General features: G+C 46.7%; 1 protein-coding gene across 4 annotated transcripts in view; it reads right to left on the bottom strand.

Annotated features, from left to right (window-relative positions):
• LOC119379486 (nucleolysin TIAR) overlaps positions 1-19,094 on the bottom strand; it is a 320,162-nt gene that overhangs the window by 33,802 nt on the left and 267,266 nt on the right. For all 4 annotated transcript variants that reach the window (XM_037648786.2, XM_037648785.2, XM_037648787.2 and 1 more), the window contains one exon: positions 8,411-8,547. In XM_037648786.2, coding sequence (XP_037504714.1) covers positions 8,411-8,547 — 137 coding nt within the window. The remainder of the gene's footprint in view (positions 1-8,410; positions 8,548-19,094) is intronic.

Below are 19,094 nucleotides of genomic sequence, written 5' to 3'. Positions count from 1 at the left end.
GAGCCATGTGCAGAAAATTTGATTCAGTATATTAACCTGAGGACAAATCCTGCAGTTTTGGTTGTGTTATTGCCGAAGAATGCTTGAGTGAAAAACAGATGAAACTCATGACCACGTTGATGGGAGTGTTACATCCGTTATTTCAGATTACTGCAATAGCTCCCAATTGTGCAAAACTTTAAATGGGTGAAGATGGGTGTTGACTGCGTTAGCATGGAAGATGGCAGGAGTGCGAGCAGATAGTGAGTGCTGCCGCTTGCATGAAGCTGCACGCGGCAACCTGCGACAGTAAGTTGGCAACAGCTACTGAACACAGAGCGCAAAGCGGACACAAATGCATGAGGACTTTTAGGTTTTCCAGACAATTTCAGCGTGCAATATACACTGACAGGAACTTTTAATTTGTTAAAATGCAAGAATCTTTATGGCGGTTTTCAAGGGTAATTTTATTTATTTCGTTAGATCCTCTTTTGGAGTGAAGAGGTTAGCGTAACCATGTTCAGTATTTGTTATATCAAAGCTTGACTGCATTTCATGCGGTGCAGTTAAAGAAAGTACGCTCCAGAGAGAAAACTATAATCATGACAAGATGGGGTAAAGCGAAACAGACCGCTCTTTTGTAGAGATGATTGGATCCTAAGGGAGTTAGCTTTAGCCTTATTCTGTAACGGCCTTCACTGCCGTCGCCACAAGATTCATTGTCGGGGATTGTCACAGTCCCACAGGTAGTTGAGAAAGAAACCTTGCAGCATTGCACAGTGCGGTTTAGACATGCCCAGGTATGCAACATCCGAAATAGGATTTGAAGCAATTTTTGGAGCAGCAAAATGTTGCTTTTGGAGCACAAAAATCCAAATTTGGAGCAGGTTACACAAAAAACCCCTGAATTTTTTTAGCAAGAAATCCCAAATTTGGAGCAACATAACAAAGAAGGCTTACTTTTAGAAAAGAAAACAAAAATACTTACAAACCATTCAACATCAGCTAACTCGTGCACAGTGCACGTGAACACTGCTATTTCAATAAAAGCAGTGTGTTGAGCTACCCCACAGTGCGAACAATGACTAAATCTACATTAGCATTTGCAAGGCCTGTCAAATAATTCGAGAGGCGCTGCAAATGCTAATGTGGACCTGTGAACCTGGCAAGGTCGAAATTCGGGTGACTTGTAAAGCGGGAGAGAGTGGGGGTGGAGAAAAAAGAAAACCGGCATACACTTTTGTCTATTTGTTTCTCAAGGCCGCAGAAACACCATACACAGCAGCTCCAAATGATTGCCAATAAAGTTTACCATACCATGCCATACCAGTGTACTGCGGCAAAAGTGGCTTAAAAAGCATTCTGCACGCAATAAAACAAGCATCAGGAAATTTTAGAACCACTGTCCTTCTTTATTGCGATAGCAATTACATGGACACTCTCGACGGGCTTTTGCCATCATGTCCCCTATAAAGGCCACATTGACAGCATCCCTCCGCGCATAAGATGTTCTACAGCGGGTAAAAGCGCGCGAGTGCGGGCGACGAACGCGGCTGAAGCAGAGATCGAACGAGCTAGCCCATCTCCATCGCTCGGAGGGCGTATTGCAATAACACCACTCTGCTTGGGAGGCCTGCCGTCGAATCAGAGAGGAAACGCCCCACCCTTCTTGAACGAGCATGAAAAGAAGCGAAGGGGGAGGGGGGGTGTCAATCGAGCAGCAACTTTGAACTTTGATTCCAAGGGCACGGTGGTGCACACTATCTTGGCAGCCATCAACGGGTGGCTCGTATACCCTTCTACGTGCTGCGCTCTCAATGCGAAGACACTGTGCAGAAAGAGCATCTTTCCCTGGAGCAGCCGTATTCCCTCACACGAACGTTTTGTAGAGTTACGCGAGATCGGATACAAAAGAGTTTGCTGCCAGCCTGCCTTCATATACCATTACAATTTGTTGCCATCGCATTCACTGGTTCGTCCTTGCGGTGAAACTGTGACTTTTTCCTTTTTTTTTTCGTGGGGAGGTGGTTGGTCTGTACTGGATATATGATGCTCACACTGCAGATGACCTGCACTTCTTGCTAAAGTTTGTGCAACTGAGAAAATTTTGAAGCTCTTAGGGCATTTTGGCGCAATCGCAACAAATTTCACGGTTTTGGTTCAGCTTAGCGCAGAATTAAGGAATTGTATCAAATTGGCGCAGTTGTTGCATGCCTAATCAGCACAAAGAAATTTTTAAGCACATGCAGCGCCATAATTTCTTAATCTAGTGCAGCTACGACTGATAAGGACTTTGGCTCCCACGCCTAGCAAGCAATCACTTTTGGCGATATTTTAAAGAGATTATTGTTAGATGCGTTGGCACCTCGAAGAGATAACGTTCCGGGCCCGCTGTATTCACGTGGCAGTACGAGACCGCTGTGGCCCGTAGACAGCAGAACACCTTGAAAAAGTACTTGCAAAACAGATTGTCTGAAAATGTGGCCCTCACTTAACCTCCTCAACTTCGTAGCAGTATTTTAGCCACCACAGGGAACCCAAGCTCAAATTTACGGCGTGACGGCAGCGCCGCACTGCGGCTCTGAAAAGAAGCTCTCCCGCAACTGGGTGCAAGCACAGCCGACTCGGCCCGTTTGTCGGCAGCGGGAACACTCGCGCATTTCTCAGTCGGTGCGGGGAACTGGGGCGCTGTGGCGACAGCTTGGCACGCTGAACCAAGAGGCTTGTTGTGCAAAGCTGCATTTCCACGTTAGCAGAAGCGACCCCGCAGAAGCGCAAGCGAGGTCCGAAGTATTGCTGTGTCGTGGCCTGCTACAACAGTGCAGACAACACCAAGGCACGCGATTCACGTGTGAAACTGTATCGGTTCTCGGGCATGTCGCACGAGAATAAGGCGGCAACCGTGGACAGGTGACAGCGCTGTCTTGCCTTCTATTTTAGCTGTCTGAGTTCATCACTTTCGTTTGTTTCAACCACATGAATCAGTATGTAACTCGGCGCATGCACGCAGCGACTATTACTCGCTGTCTTCTCGCATTGTGAAAGTCCAGTTACGGTTGTAGGTGAAACAACTTTGTGTTTTGATTCCCAGTTTTCGTGAGACCTACCAGTCGTTGTTGAATGTTCACACTCGCGTTATACCGTTAGCGTTGCGCAGTTGGTTGAATTCAACTGAACTCGGCACACTGTCAGAAGTTCGGCACCTGCAATTCACGCGTCGGGAAGTCTGCTTTATCACGCCGGAACGGACGTCTGTGCATTTTCAGCAAGCTTTGACATCATTCTGCAGGTTTGCTTTGTTTTTGTCACTTCATTAGGGTGATATTTCAGCCGCTAAATATAACAGGCACTTACCGTATTTACTCGATTCTACCGCGCCCTCGATTGTAACGCGCACCCGTTTTTCGCGACCAAAAAAAAAAAAGTAATACATCGATTGTAACGCGCACCCATTTTTCGTGAGAGAAAAGAAGAAAAAAAGTCCGTAGGAGTCAAACTTTGCACATTCAGAAGAACAAGTATTTGGGTTTTAAAGAACTAAAGTTTCGAAAAAGTAAAACACAAAGCCAAAAAGCGGGCCTTGCCGCTAAAGCTGTCACCACTATGGCGGCGATACGAGTCGTGTAATGGAACAGTCCTCGTCGCTGTCAACGCTCTTTGATTTCGGGAAACTGTTCCTGCTTTGGTCCACTGAAACCTTTTCGTGAAGCTTTGCTGTAAAAAATCTTCTGCTTCTGTTTGCGCCAGTCTCGCACGCACGTTTCGGGAACTCCGAACGACCGCGATGCGGCCCGATTTCCGTCCGTCTCGGCACATGTAATAACTATTCTTTTAAATGCGGCATCGTGGTGCACTCGTCGAGTATTTGGAGTCTGCACTTCCATACCGTCGATGCGAACGCAGAACGGGATGACAATCTCCGCAACACACGTACGAACTGAAACAATAAGCAGAAATGGCCGAGGCGCGTAGGAGGCGGCCATTTTGAAATGCCGATGGCAATTTGTTAACCGAGTTTCTTTTTTTTTTTTCGGTACAGTAAAAGCTCGTTAATTCAACTCTCGTTAATTCGGAAAATCGGTTAATTCGGACACGTCATCTGGTCCCTGTAAATATATGCATCACTCTATGAGACTGGGCGCTCGTTATTTCGGACAGATTTGACCGCAAATCGGATAATTCGGCGACTTTCGGGCCGCTGGCGAGGCTCGAAAACGAAAAAAGAACCATTCGGAACAAAAGTGAAGCTCAAACGCAGCATCGCCATGGACATCAATTATCGGCTTGGCTTGACTTGAGACTGGTTGAACGCCTTTTCTTCGCGCGTGATAGCGTGTGGGGACGATCGTCGTGTGGGGTGGTGTGGGGCGTGTGGGTTTGGCGCGGTGTCATTTTTGTTGCTTTGTTCCCGTTGGTGTGCTGCATTGTTGAACGCCGTTTTATCGAGGAACAATTCAGTACGGTTCCTTTAGTTTGATCGTTGCTGGTGCTTTTGTGCTGACTTCTCGTGTGAACGCACTCTCCGCCGATGGCAACGCCGGCGAAGCGGCCCAAGTACGAGGCCAAGGACTTTACCACCAAAGTAGAAATTTTGCGTGCCCTGAAAAATAGGCTCTCCCGGCAAGAAGTACCGTATTTATTCGAATATAGGTCGACCTTTTTTTTCCGAAAATGTTGCTCATAACGAGCTATCGACCTATATTCGTGACCAAAGAATCTTGACCTATATTCACGAACCGAAAGCGCCAAGCTTATGGCGTTCAACTGCCGCGCCCGCTGTTCTTCAAGCAGTTCCTGCTACATACGCACGTTATATACCATAAAATCTGGGATAAAAGTCCGCACCCGCCCCCCCTTTTCCGACTAAGTAATTAAGAAAAAGGTTATTGATGGTATAGCCGCGTACCGCCTTTTCAAAGCCCCCGCGAAATGCAGCCGCTCCGCCCTGTTTGCGATGAAACCCACGATTTCCCTAGGTAGGCCGTGAAGTCCCTAGCCCGCTAGCCGTGCTGCGGTGCTGCCTTCTGGCGCGCAGCCGCACTGGCACTTGCCTGGGGAGGCCTCGCCGCCTCGCTCTTTGTTCGTTGTACGATCGGCGTGAGGCGGTGACAGCTCGCATTTGCTTGTGCGTGGTTGCGACGATGTCACGTCGGCAGAGTTATACAGCTGACTTCAAGCGCCAAGTGATACTTTTTGCGGAGAACTCGAGCAATTGTGCCGCGCAGCGCGAGTTCTGTGTAAATGAAAAGCTGATTAGGGGTTGGCGAAAGCAGCGGGACCGACTTTTCGCGTGCAACGGACGGCGTCGTGCTTTTCGCGGCCCAGCAACCGGCAGGCATGACGCTCTGGAAAAAGAACTGAGGCTCCATGTGGAAGAGGAGCGTGCCAAAGGCCTCCCGGTTTCCTGCGAGGATATTCAAACGAAAGCCCGGCAGTTGGCACAACGGGACGGGATTGCTCGGTCAGCGTTCAAGGCAAGTCGGGGCTGGGTGCAAAAGTTCATGCGGCGGAACGGCCTGTCTCTTCGTCGCAGGACAACTATATGTCAGCGTTTGCCGGCAGAGTATGAGGAACGGCTGGTAGAATTTCAGCGTTACGTGTTGAAACTCCGCCGTCAGAAAAATTACATTCTGGGCCAGATAGGGAACGCTGACCAAACCCCAGTCTACTTCGACATGCCCAGTCGCACGACAGTCACAAATAAAGGGGCAAAGGACGTGCGCCTGTTGACAACAGGTCATGAACACACACGGTTTACCGTGATGCTGTGCTGCACGGCAGATGGGACGAAACTGCCGCCGTACATTGTATTTCGCCGCAAAACCCTCCCGAAAAATGAGCAATTCCCCAAGAACGTGATCATCCGCGCAAATGAAAAGGGGTTTATGAACGAGGAGATGGTGAAGGAGTGGCTCAAAGTGGTTTGGATGAAGCGGCCGGGAGCAGACTTACACCTGCCAAATATGCTCGTCCTCGATTCATTCAGAGGCCACATCTGCCCGGGTGTCAAGGAGGCCCTACACAAGGCCAACACAGACCTGGTCGTCATACCTGGCGGTATGACGTCCCAGCTACAGCCACTTGACGTAGCCGTGAACAAGCCCTTTAAGGACCGGGTGGCAAAAAGTTACAAAGAGTGGCTCATGAAGGAGGATGCCACCATGACACCGACGGGACGCCGCAAAAAGGCTTCCCTCAGTGAAGTTGCGACGTGGGTGGTCGACGCGTGGAAGGACTTGCCAGCAGAAATTATTGTCACTGGATTTAAAAAGTGCTGCATTTCTAACGCGCTCGATGGCAGCGAGGACGACGTCCTTTGGGAAGCCGCGGATGCCTGCGAAGAATCCGACGACGACGACATTCTTTACACATCTGACGAAGATTAACTTGTAAATAAAGGTGTGCTAAGTTTCAATTTTTTCTGTTTAAAAAAAAAAAAACGTGGGTCGACCTATATTCGAATATATATATTTTTTTTCTCGTAGAACACTGTAAGTAGGGGTCGACCTATATTCGTGCCCGACCTATTTTCGAGTAAATACGGTAGCTCCTGTGCCATGACGTCGGCAAACAATACGACCTGAGTCCCCTGAGCGCAGATAGCATTCTTCGCGTATGTGTGGCAGAGCACGCCTGCGCACGCCATTGCCAACTGTTTCAGGCACAGTGGCTTTGTTGTACCCGACTCCAGCGATGCCGCAGTGGCCGAAGTGTCGCCGAACAACGGTGCCGATGACGGGCAGGATTTCGGAAGTGTTATGCCTGATGCAGTGACACCCGACGATTATATCGGCATTGATGGCGTTGCCACTGCCGGCTCTCTGACTGATGAGCAAATCGTCAAGGAAGTGATGCATGGCGACGAATCCGAGAACGAAGAGCCTGAAGAGCAGCAGCCACACTATGAGCCACACAGGCCCCCTCGTACTGTGAAGGAAGCCGCGGAGGCCCTCGTCGTCCTTAAAGAATTTTGTTTTGGCACTGCAGACAGCATGCGAGCTGCTGAGCACCTTGAAGGGCTCAGAAAAATTGTCCGCGCGAATTTCTGCTCGAAAACAGAGACGCATCCGCGATTACCATGTAAAGTAAAGGTAGGCTGAAAAAACTCTTGCATTTATTGTGTTTATTTCGACCATTCGATAATTCGGACATTCGGTTAATTCGGACATTTCTTCTGGTCCCTAGAAATCCGAATTAACGAGCTTTTACTGTACTCGATTCTAACGCGCATGCGATTTTTGGACTCGTTTTACCGGAAAAAAGGTGCGCGTTAGATTCGAGTAAATACGGTAATACATCAGCGCTGTGTGTGTGTCCTTCCTAAATGTTCCGTCTTTCTTGCGCTAGTAAATCTAACTTAATACATGCTTTGCAATTGCAACCTTGAAGTAACCACCTTTTGACTTTGTGTGATTTCCTAGCTGCGTTCGCGCATCAGGTCTTATACGCCTGTAATGTCGATAGATTCATAAAAAGAGAGTGCGAGCATGACGCGAGAGCCGAAAAAGCGAGGTGAGCCATTCAACTTGCTTCACAGTGGTTAAAGCTGAGCTGGCTGCCTCGCGCCTTAACCGGCGGGCACGAAGGACTTGACTAACCTTCTCAGGAAACAGTGCCATGGCCGTATAATTTTTAATTTTTTTTTGCACGCCGCAAATGTTTGTTCATGAAAGTGCACTGCTGCTACTGCAAGCATGCCATATCAAAACAACAATCATTATGATTTGTAGTCCACAACGCAGAACATCGATAGCGTGCACGGCTTCATTTCGGAGTGCATGTGGACCATTACGCATCTTTAACATGACAGAATGAGACTTACCTCGAGCTATACGCCCTAACTGTGTAATCGCGACTTGGGAAATGCATTTCGCTTTGAGTCGGGCGTCGTCGTCGTCGATCGTCTGCTCTGCACCGTAAATGTGACGGACGCGCCTTTCTCCTTTTATCAAGTTCGCTTTTCGGAAGTGCCAGTCAAGCTTGAAGATCCTTTGAAGCCGCACTGCAAGCGGTACATTGTGAGGCACCGCAAGTGCACCGCGAGAGCTCTGCACGTGCACGGAAGCGAGCGGCAGCGCATTGGAGAGAAAGGAAAATGCGCGTTGCTTGCACCCAGTTTGTATTTTTATGCCAGAGATGGCTCTGCCTGTCAAGAGCAGCAGCGCCACTAAGCGATCCTTGGGGAGCCTATAGCTGCACGCACCGGCACACTCAGCCAAAATCTTTATAACGAATAAAACCATGGCGGTGAGAATGGCACCATCCACAGAACTGTAATCACTGTATCAAACTCTTCAAGGCATTAAATAACTAAACACACACGGCATACTTGCACTAACACTCACAAGCGTGGCTAGACTAAAGGGGTAGTACAACTTGTAGTACAATAACAGCACAGAAAGCAACAATCGTGCATGCATTTCAGACTCACCCAAAGCCCTGTCCATAGTACTGTCCATAGGGGTACTGAACACCCTGCATGAACTGTCCTTGGACTTGTGGGTAGCCCGCCTGCGGGTACCAGTAGCCCATCTGCTGGTACGGGTACGAGTACTGGGTTGCCAGGTTCTGCAAATAACACTGTGGTTTGAATGCAGGCCAACCACAAGTACGAGAGGTTTCAAAACTAATAAAAAAGTTGGTTTACAGAAAACTCTGTGAGGCTAACTTCTCAACCTAAATGAAAAAAGGCTTATAAATGCCAAAAACAATAATAATTCATCATTCCTGGTATTTTACATGCCAAATCCAGGAGGATATTATGGGGCACGCTACAGTGGGGGGGACTCTGGATTAACTTAGACCACCGGAGGTTCTTAAACGTGCACTAAACCTAACAAGTGAGGCTCGTGCACATTAAAGAACCCTAGACAGTCAAAATTCCCGCAACCCTCCACTATGGCGCTCTCATAATCACATCGTGGTATTGGAATGTTGAACCCCGATAATTATTATTATAAACCTAACAACGCATGTGTTCTATGCATTTCGCCCCCATCAAAATGTGGTCACCATGGCTGGGAACCGAACCTGCGCCCTCGAGCATAGCAGCGCAACACCTTACGTGCGAAGCTACCATGGTGAGTAATGCCAAAATTTTGGCAAGCCATCCAATCAGGATGGCTTGCCATATACCAGCCTTGCCGGCAACATCCACTTCCTGAACTATCGCTTGCAAAATAGCCGAGAGCTTGCTGCGTGAACTGCTACCGCCACTATGACTACTCATGGTCCTGACACGCAGAGATAACAAGAACAGCAAATCGGGTGCTATCTCGCAGTATACACAGCGCCACACATCAGCCGGATGCTCTCCCCCTCTGAAGGTGAGGAGAGCAATGAGGTGCACCTTTCTCCGTAGCCAAGATTTTAAAAATGCGTTCACAAGAAACTGAGCCAGCGTTACAGCAACTTTCATCCCCTGTCAATAAAATTGCGGTGCATTTTCCCTGATGGAAGCACTAATTCCCCAAGTATTTCCAGACTAATCACAAACGCCGAGAATCCCCGATTTTCCAAGTTGGTAGACACGCTGGTACACCAAGTAGTCAACCTATTTAGAAGGCATTGTCAATGTAACTTGCTTTCCTGCTTGCAGAAAGCTCTTGCTAAGCCAGTTGCAAGAAAGTCTCAGGTGCTGTGAAAACCTGCCAGAATATGAATTGCTGCAGCCAGAACAGTTGAGTACTCACACTGTTTACAGTAAAACCTCGTTATTTCAATGTCACTGGGAATGTGGAAAACCTTCAAATTAAGCAGGTTTTAGAATTAACGAAACATACAAAAAGCGGAATGCAAGGAACTCGAATTACTGAAAGTAATCAAAGATAGTCTTCTGCTGTGCCTGCTTGTTACGGCTCCGAGTGTTTCCAGCAATACCCAGTCCCAATTTTGCCGCAAACCTGGGGAAACGGTGGGTCTCACTGCTGCCAGTGCTAAGAAAGGAAAAAGAAGAAAAAAAAAATGCCTCATGGTTAGCTGAAATGCGCACCTGTGGAAAAGAACACATGCTTCACTGCAATGACATGCGACATGCTGCCCGCGTGTCACCGCTGTGCTACAGTGAAGCCCGTCTTCCGCTAGCGCACATTTTAGCTGACCACAAGACCTTTTTTTTTGTTTTTTTTTTTTGCGCTGGCAGCAGCGAGGCTAGGATGCTTCACCTGTCACTCATTAGTATCGCTACAGAGCATTGCCTTGTGGCTCCTAACCCTTACAAAAATGGGTTTAGGCAGTCTATAGACTGTCTAAATTCATTTTTAGACAGTCTATAGACTCTCTACATACGTTTTTGTACGGGTAAGGGCCATTGTTTCTGCGAATATGTGGTGAAATCGTGATCGGGAATTGGCACATGGCACCCAAAATTTTTGAATTAACCGGGCAGGTGCTGACTGCTGCTTCGAATTATCCACACAAATTGACATTGCAAAATACGGGACCGCAAAAATCCTTCGAATTAAGCAGGATTTCGAAATGTTCAAATTAATAAGGTTTTACTGTACTTCCCCTTACATGAATCCCAATGGGAGTGAGCAAGGACAAATAGGCTACAATTGGATTACAAGCACATCTGAATGCCCTCTGTCCGAGTGAGGGCACTTGGATGGCGATGACTCCTTGGAATATAGGCTGCAAGAGGTTTCAGATTTTCTCTCTGTGCGCAGAGGTTGGCAGACAGTGCCAGTCTACTCCGACAAATGAACGTGTCGATTCTACGCAGTTTGCTAAACAAACTGAGGCTGGAGCAATAGTGCTTTCAGCCGCACTTCATCCACAGACGCAATCCAGCACGCAAATAAGCACTTCCTTGGCATAAAAGTAGCACTATGAGGTTTCTGGACCGCTATTTCAACAATCAACGTCGACTTAGTGTCCTTTAGTGTCCCTTTAGGGGAGATGCTGCTCAAAGACACCTTTTTTTAATATTCATCCTAGAGCAATGAAACTTGGACTATTTGTAGAGATTTTTATGCTGATTTCAAATATATAATTAGTTTTTTTGCAAGGTGCATACTTTTTGTTCTGCATCATGACAAAAGTGTAATACACAGGCCTTGTAGCACTCCTTTTTCGATCCTTAAAGGGGTCATGAACCACTTTTCCAAGTAATGATCTAATGACCTTAGTATCGGAGTTTACTGCCTCCCGAATCCGTCAAGAATGAGTGGAGTTACGGGGGTTTGGCGCACACTCTCAGCGCTTTCTCTCCTTTCTCGTGCCGACGAGCGCACTGGGAGCTAGACAGGGAGGGATGGCACGGGGGTAAGAAGTTATGTCAGCGCGCGTCATGAAACACGATCGCTTTCCCGCTGTGATTCGCACGCGCGAGTGCGGCTGGTGCGGCTATTGTGTAAAGTTAGCAGACTGAGGAGTGCGGCCCCGGCAAGTGGCGGCACCCCGTGGCAAGAAGCGCATCTCATCCGGCTATCGGCCAATAAGCATGCTATGTCTCCGCGATGTCAACGTGCAGACGCCCCGCCCACCGACGAGAGTGAGAATCGGCCTCTGTTTGAAAAGGGGGTGCCTGAGGAAACGGCAACTTCGCGCTCCGCTTGTGGCCTTTACGCGGCGCGCACGACTGTAATATTTTGCAGAGCAGTTCATAGCCGCGTCAGCTTTCCACAGGATGTGTTTTTTCAACAAGCCCAAGGGGTGCTTCATGACCCCTTTAAACTTCTATACATTTTGACAATTAATGGATCATATTGCTCAATTTGAACTGTAGAGTGCTGAAAACTATCTAGAAAGTGCATAGGAAATATTTACTAGCCGTGAAAAATTCAAACATGGGAAATCCATTATTCCCAGACCCCAGTAAATGTTTACTTGCAAATTTTCAAATATGCATAAATAATACTGAGACTTCGAGGAAATAACTGCACTCCTCACACCTTAGAGAGAATTTAGGCAAAATTTCATGCAGATCCGAGCACCAGAAGTAGCAAAAACAAGAGGGGCCCACTGAAAAAGTTGCCGAAAAGTGTGTTTTGAGAAAAACAAAGTTTTAAGTTTTAAGTTAAAAGTGAATGTTTATTAATGAAAGAGGTAATGAAATCCGATCAAAATTGCACACAAAAGGTAAATTGTTCTTCTAGTAGGCCATGTCACTAAAATAAGCCAGCGCCATAAGTTTCTCCTTCACAGCTCTTTCGAGCCGACTCCCAGACGAGAGCTTTCCTTCTCAGCGTAAGCGAATGTGCTGCTGCTTCTGCTGGTAGTTTGCCAGACATTTTTTTTTTTCTGGCGTGCGCTGTCTCATGGTGTGCCAAGTGCTACCAGATCAATAGACGGAAACGCACCCCGCTTCACATTGACAGCGCAGCAATTGCGCTGTCAATGTTCTGGTTGCGATCGGTCTGTCGCTTGCCGCGCTTACGCTGGCCCCCTCGTTCGAAGCAACTTGCTGCAACGTATACGTCATCAAAAGAATACTTTCGAGGCACTCGCTGTTCTCCTGTTGTAGTTCCAGAAGCGACGCCTTTGCGTTTGTAAGCTGGTTCCCAGACGCGTATTCCTGAATGGTGACCACGTTGGACACACTGCACCGATCATGAGGATGTTCAATGCTGCTATGTCAGCGATCAACGGAGACTCTTTATCCCACGATCTTTCTTTGTCGTCGAAGAGTACGATCTTCTTTTTCAGAGGCAATGACATATTCGAATGCCACGGAAAACTCGTCGGAAGCATCGCCATCGCCGTTGCAAGGCCTCGCGGCAGCAGACGCACTTGCCGTTCGGTGAGTGGCTTCGATTTGTGCCGGCGTCCTCGAAATTCGTTCACCGAGAGATACTTCACTGGCCGGTGACTGCACTTGCTACGGTTTTCATCGTCCATGATGAAAATAAATACGCGAGAGAAACGTTGTTCAGCTGCGCAGCATGATGAGACACAGACACTGAAAGTAGGCTTCACAACACACAAGGCGCGCAGCGGCCAATGGCGGTACCCGATCCATACCACGTGATTTAACAGCCAGTCACAGCGCTCGAAAAGCGCGGCATACCGTGGTTATTTGGAAAGTGAGGCTTGGCTGATCTCATCATGCGATCCAAAATGGTGAGCGGCTGCGCGTTGTTGGCCGCGAGGCGCTAGAAGACAGCACACTTTCAGTCTTTTAAGAGCCATTTTGTGCTCTTTAGACGCAATTTTAAGCATTAATGCGTTAAAATTCGAGACTCAACTGCAAATTCCAGTTGAGTCTCCACTTTGGTTTGTATCTTCGGAACAGTAGAGATACTAATCTTAACAGGTGAAACCAAAAAATCGGTAGTATTTGAGAAAATTTGTGTTGTTCGACCCGCATCTTCCCCCTTATCGGGGCTTAAGGTATGAGGCCAAGTGTCGGAATTTTTTTTTTTAAAAGCGATAATCAAAATTATTAGTCTACATTATAAAGCATACCTTTTTAGGCGCATGTGGGCATTATAAAGCAAGTTCTATTTTTTGCTAATTTTTCATAATTAAAAATTTATTTGAAAGTGGGCCATACGCGAACAGTCCCAACTCAAATAAACTTAATTTTTTTGCAGAGACATAAAAGAGGCTTTGGCCAGTGCAATGATGCAAAACAAATGAGATCAGATGAATATTAAAACAATAGTGATTAATCACCAAGAAATTATGCACTAACACTAGGGGCACCTTCGTATAACAGGCAGTAATATTAAACCTTGTGGCACAATTTAGCTTACTGAGGTTCAGTGCACACCCACTATTGTGATAAGGAAGTTGTCAAGTTTTAATGAAAAAATTAGCAAAAACGTTTTGAATGTTCGCATACGGAAAAATAAGTTCTGCAAAAATCAACAAAAGATTTGAAACAGGTGCAGCGCTTACACAAGGTGATCAAGAGCCCTAAACTCCTTGATATTTGTAGCCAGTTCCATCCTGGAACTTAGCTCGAGCGGCAACTTCCCTTTTTTATTTCTAGCTTGCTTTGCAGCATCAGTGCCTTGATGGGATGCTTTTGCGATGTGGTGCCGATCATTTGTGCAGCAAGCTTTTGCAGTGTGTAGAGGCCAGGCTCGATGCCAACTTGCTTCAAAATATCACATGTGCTTCTGTTGCCATTATTCAAACGACCATTATTCAAACGACACATAGCATCATACAAAGCAAATTCAATGATGCTACCGAGGACTTCTGATTTGGAGCAATTTTTGCAGCAGCAAAATTTCCGTTTTGGAGCACTTTGGAGCAGCAAAATTTTCAACTTGGAGCATTTTGGAGCAGATAAATTTGCATCTCGGTGCACTCTGAAGCAGCGAATTTTACATCCTGGAGTGCACTACAGAAGCATATTGCAATAACATTCAAGCACCGGAATATTACTATGGGGCTCTTATGAAGGCTAGAAATATTTCGATTCATTGCCAATCTCATGGAAAAAATTATCTCAGAACTCCATACTTCACTCGCTAATGAAAAAATAAGGGCTCATGCAGTTGAGTGTTCTGAATTAACCTCTTCGGCGATTATTTCTGACACTAGTAAATAAACAGAATACCAGATCAATAAAATTGCAGTTTATGAAGTAACACTCTAAATACATATATGTGGTTATCAGCAGACATTGTAGACAAACGCCGTGATGTACAGCATGCAGTGCCTCAATGCCAAAGAACCACACTGTCCCTAATGCATTCCCCTAAGAAAACTCCTAGGCGAAAGCCAGGTTCTTTTTCTTCTCAATCGACGGGTTGATCCTCCCCCTCCTTCTCTGCAAGCTATCTGCACCTCACACCTGGTTTTGCGATAGCTCCATGATTGGCGCACCGATTACGGAAGCAGTGTAAAGCGACGATGTCGTGATGGCGTCATCCCGTTACACCACGATATATGACGCCATGATGACGTCACAAGTTTTGACGATCTATGACGTGATGATGACGCCATCACATGATTATTTTGTGCATCAATCGATTGACGCCGCCGACGGTCAATGTTCGTGTTTGATAAAGCATCTGATGGTTTCGCATTAATATTGCGTATTGAACGTTAACAACCTTGCCTTACATACCAAACTGTCCTCTAACATATCACCTCCTTGCCATGCGCGAAACAGCTTCGCTTATCATCCACTTCATAGAGTGAAATGGCTCCTCAACTTTTTTAAAATGTTTATTGTGATAACAATTATATGGACGCTCTCTGTGAATTTTTGCCGTCGCCATTGCCGTAATTTTCTGTATAAAGACCAAATTAATAACACCACCACGCGCAATCTAGCCGCGCGTAAAAGCTCGCGAGCGCTGGCGACGAACGCGGCTGAAGCGGAGATTAAGCTAACCGGCCGTCTGTCTCCGTCGCACGGACAGCGCATGAGATAACATCTTCCCACGTGCGGGCCTGCTCATCAAACAGAGAGAACGCCCCGCCCGCCTTTCGTAAGGAGCATGAAAGGACGCCAGGGGAGCGGGGGTGGGGGGGAGGGGACCACATCGTTCGAAGAGCGCAGACGCTTGCGCGCGCGCCATCTCGAGGCATCAGGAGACGGCTCGTAAACTTGCTGTGCTCTCAACGCTTACTTCGTGTTTAGGGAACTCAAAGCAAGAAAACGCTTCGGTTCCTGCAGCGGCCATATTCCCTTAAACCAGTGTTTTGTTGAGTTACGCGAGATCGAATCCAAAAGAATTAGCTGCTAGCCTTACTTCGTTTAACAATACAATTTGTTGGTATCGCATTCATTGCTTCGCCCTTAAGCGAAACTGAGTTTTTTTACCCGTCAGCTATTGACCCCCGAAAGCGAAGGGTGGACGTGTAACATGGGGTAGCCGCTTCACATTGGGCCGTCAACGACGGGCACGCTACTGACAGCTGCGTATTTGCAACTGCTCCGGCCAGGATATATGCTTTTATTAATGAGATGGCATTTTAAAAAAGCAAGCAAAAAATTCGAATTGGAACCCTAGCACGTGAGCTTGAAAGGGCAGGGCCTTTTAGGGGGTATTTACCGCAGAGTGATTAAACGCGGACGTGCTGGTATAAGCAATTACGAAAAAGCTCTTCCGAATGAAGATCCATGGATAAAGTATATCTGAGGAAAAGTGTGAACGCGTTTCCACCGTTCGCGTGCTCTTCCATAAACGCGAAGCAAGGAAAATTCGATATTGTTCCATATATATACTGCTAGCGATCCCAGATTTCATTCTACGATGTCCGGAAACAGAAGTGACAGACATTTTAGCAGCACACATGTATATAGTTATTACTGAACATTGCTTTCCTTACGTGCCGTGCGACGCTTGAAACGAGCTATCAGCAGCGTTTCTAGAACAGACGACGTCCGCCGATGAATCGCCGTCGCACTTTCTCGCTACCGAGAGGCCTAGACGTCACGAGCCTCTGGGAGAGCACGTCTTGCTGTCGAGCCGACTTGCAGAACAGAAGCTGCGGCGGCACCGTGCATGGCATCGTGGCTTATTCGGGACGCACGCGCGAGCGCTATTTATTCAGCGGAATAATTCTTGGTCCATGGTTGCGACTTTGGCAGCCCCAAGATCAAGCTGCACATGTTCTGACGCGCCGGCCGTGCGATTGCCGGTGATAGACGCCCCCAAACCTGAGACTTTGGCGCAGTTTGGCACAATTTTCGTCGATATTATCAGGATGGCGCAGTAAATACAATTTGGCGCACTTTGGCGCAGTTGGCGCAGGAATAGAATCACTGCAAATTTGACGATTTACAGGCTCACATACGTGTCCTTGAGATGTAAGACGTGCGTCCACCTGGTGAGAAGTTTATGACTTATGATTAAAAATGATTGGTTTACAATGCTAATAGAGCATTACTACTTGATTGCAGTTGATATAATTGTTAAATAACGAACAAAATACTACATATCAAGCTAATTTTATGATGCGCACAAAACAGGCACTTGCAGTTTGGTTTCGTAGAAGATTGGTAGTCTTAACATTTTTGCTTGTAACTTTTGAAAGAAACTGCATAGACATTAGTTTTATGCAGCAAAATGATGGGCGACAAATTGCCCATTTAACATGACCAAAAACCAAGAAATGACGTTTTGAAAAAAAAAAATTCACTTTTCCACTTGGCCTCATACCTTAAATTTGGCATACTGCCTGTGATTAGCGATTCCTTGCATGTCCGACAGATCCGAAACTGACTGACGTCAGGAGCAGCTGGGGTCAGTACCCTTTATTATTGCGTGTGTGTGAGCTTTAAAGTTGGATGCACCATCAAACCGTGATGATGTGGTTGCTGGGTCACTCGCCAGAATGACGGCGAAAACAACAAAAAAAGACAGCTCTGCACGCTACGAAGGAACGCCACAATCTACGCTACTGTTGCATTGTGAATTGCCATGCACGTAAAGGACTGAATAACAACGTTCAGTTTTGACAATTTCTATAGCGTTTCTACAAAAGGAAAGGCGAGAGCGCTAGATATGGGCCATTGCGAACGTGTTTAGTAAGCGAACTACTATACAGCTGATGACATGAAGTGTGATAATGTGGCCCTGCTGCTATTGTTTTGTATAGCCCTGACGGAGAACCGCCATAACCTTAACTATGAAATGAAGCTTAGCAAAGCCTCCGACAGTGGTGCGTGCCGTGTCACACGAAGTGAGCAGCTAGAAGCAGGCTCAAGACGCACACAATGAACTTCACGCACGCCGCAACTTCCCATAATCTAAATTGGTCATGACCCCACAGCAACGCGCACGTATATTTTAAAGGCTCAAAGTTCTGTTCTAAAGAGGACCGACCCTCAATGGTTCGGCAATCCGAACGAGAACGAGGTCACAAAACTCCATTAGACCTTGAGCGCTGCTCCCCGACCTGCAAGCGGAAGGCTCGGGTTGTGGACTTCAAGGATTCCGCTCGTGTTTACGCTTTCCAAAGAGTACATTGTACGCTTGGGAAAGCAATGAACTTTGTAAAGCGTACAATGTACGGTGTATAGTGTACGCTGTAAGTACGTTGCGGCAAGCTCGCCGTCGGTGCATCTTTTGGTGACTTGCTCCGTGATGCGCTAGCGCGTGTGAGGCAAAAGTGAGCTGTTCTTATAAAACCCGCTTCAATCACTCATCATCAGCCCATGGGACTTTTTCTTCAGCGATATTGTATCGTGAGAACTTTGGAAAGACTGACGCAGGCTGGAGCCAGTCACAAGAGGGTGCTTGCTCTTTGAAATGCTTCGGTGGACTCCCTTACCAGAGTTGCTGGACTTAGAATAACAGAGAGCTGAGCTAGTTGGTAAGTATTCATTCTAAAAAGACAGGGCGTGCAAACACAGACACAAGAAAGAAGTCAGGACACCACAAACGCCGACTAACAACTGAAGAGACGCACAACAGCTGAAAAGAAAGAAGGCACGAAAACTTATCTGCACATGCCCATGCAACAGGCGAACCTATCAATCCGGTGGGGGGGGTCTACGTGTGGGGGGTCTACGTGAAAGATAACTGTTAAGGCATTTGATTTCATCTTTATGCAAGTTAATCAATGGTTGGCTCACGCATGCGCTACCACTATTCTCGATATGCCATGCTTCAATCATCAGGCGCGTTTCTGCATTTCTATGCCGGTAAAACACTGCACATTAATCGAATTTTGGTGTGCACTTACAATCTCGACAACGTAAAGATAGATTAGAAGGTGAGCCTCCTGTTAGTGATAGAGCGAGCACTGATTGTAAGATACACACAGTGATGCTACTGGGGACTTCTGATTTGGAGCAATTTTTGGAGCAGCAAAATTTTCGCTTTGGAGCACTTTGGAGCAGCAATAATTTCCATCTTGGAGCACTTTGGAGCAGGTAATTTTACATCTGGAAGCACTCTGGAGCAGCTATTTCACATCCTGGAGTACACTGGAGAAGCACGTTGCATTTACATTCAAGCACCTGAATAATTGTTATGCTGCTCTTATGAAGAGCTAGAAATATTTCGATGCATTCCAAACATCACGGGAAAAATCATCTCAGGAGCACTCCATATTTCACTTGATAATACAAAAATACGGGCGTCATGCTGTTGAGTGTTTGGAATAATCTCTTCAGCAATTATTTTCGACACTATCAAATAAACAGAATACTGGATCAATAAAATTAACACTCTAAATAGATCTATGTGGATATCAGATGA

This window comes from Rhipicephalus sanguineus, chromosome 1, assembly GCF_013339695.2.
Source record: "Rhipicephalus sanguineus isolate Rsan-2018 chromosome 1, BIME_Rsan_1.4, whole genome shotgun sequence".
NCBI classification, from domain to species: domain Eukaryota; kingdom Metazoa; phylum Arthropoda; class Arachnida; order Ixodida; family Ixodidae; genus Rhipicephalus; species Rhipicephalus sanguineus.
The sequence above is the reverse complement of the archived record's forward strand: the minus strand, read 5'-3'. Positions and strand labels throughout refer to the sequence as shown.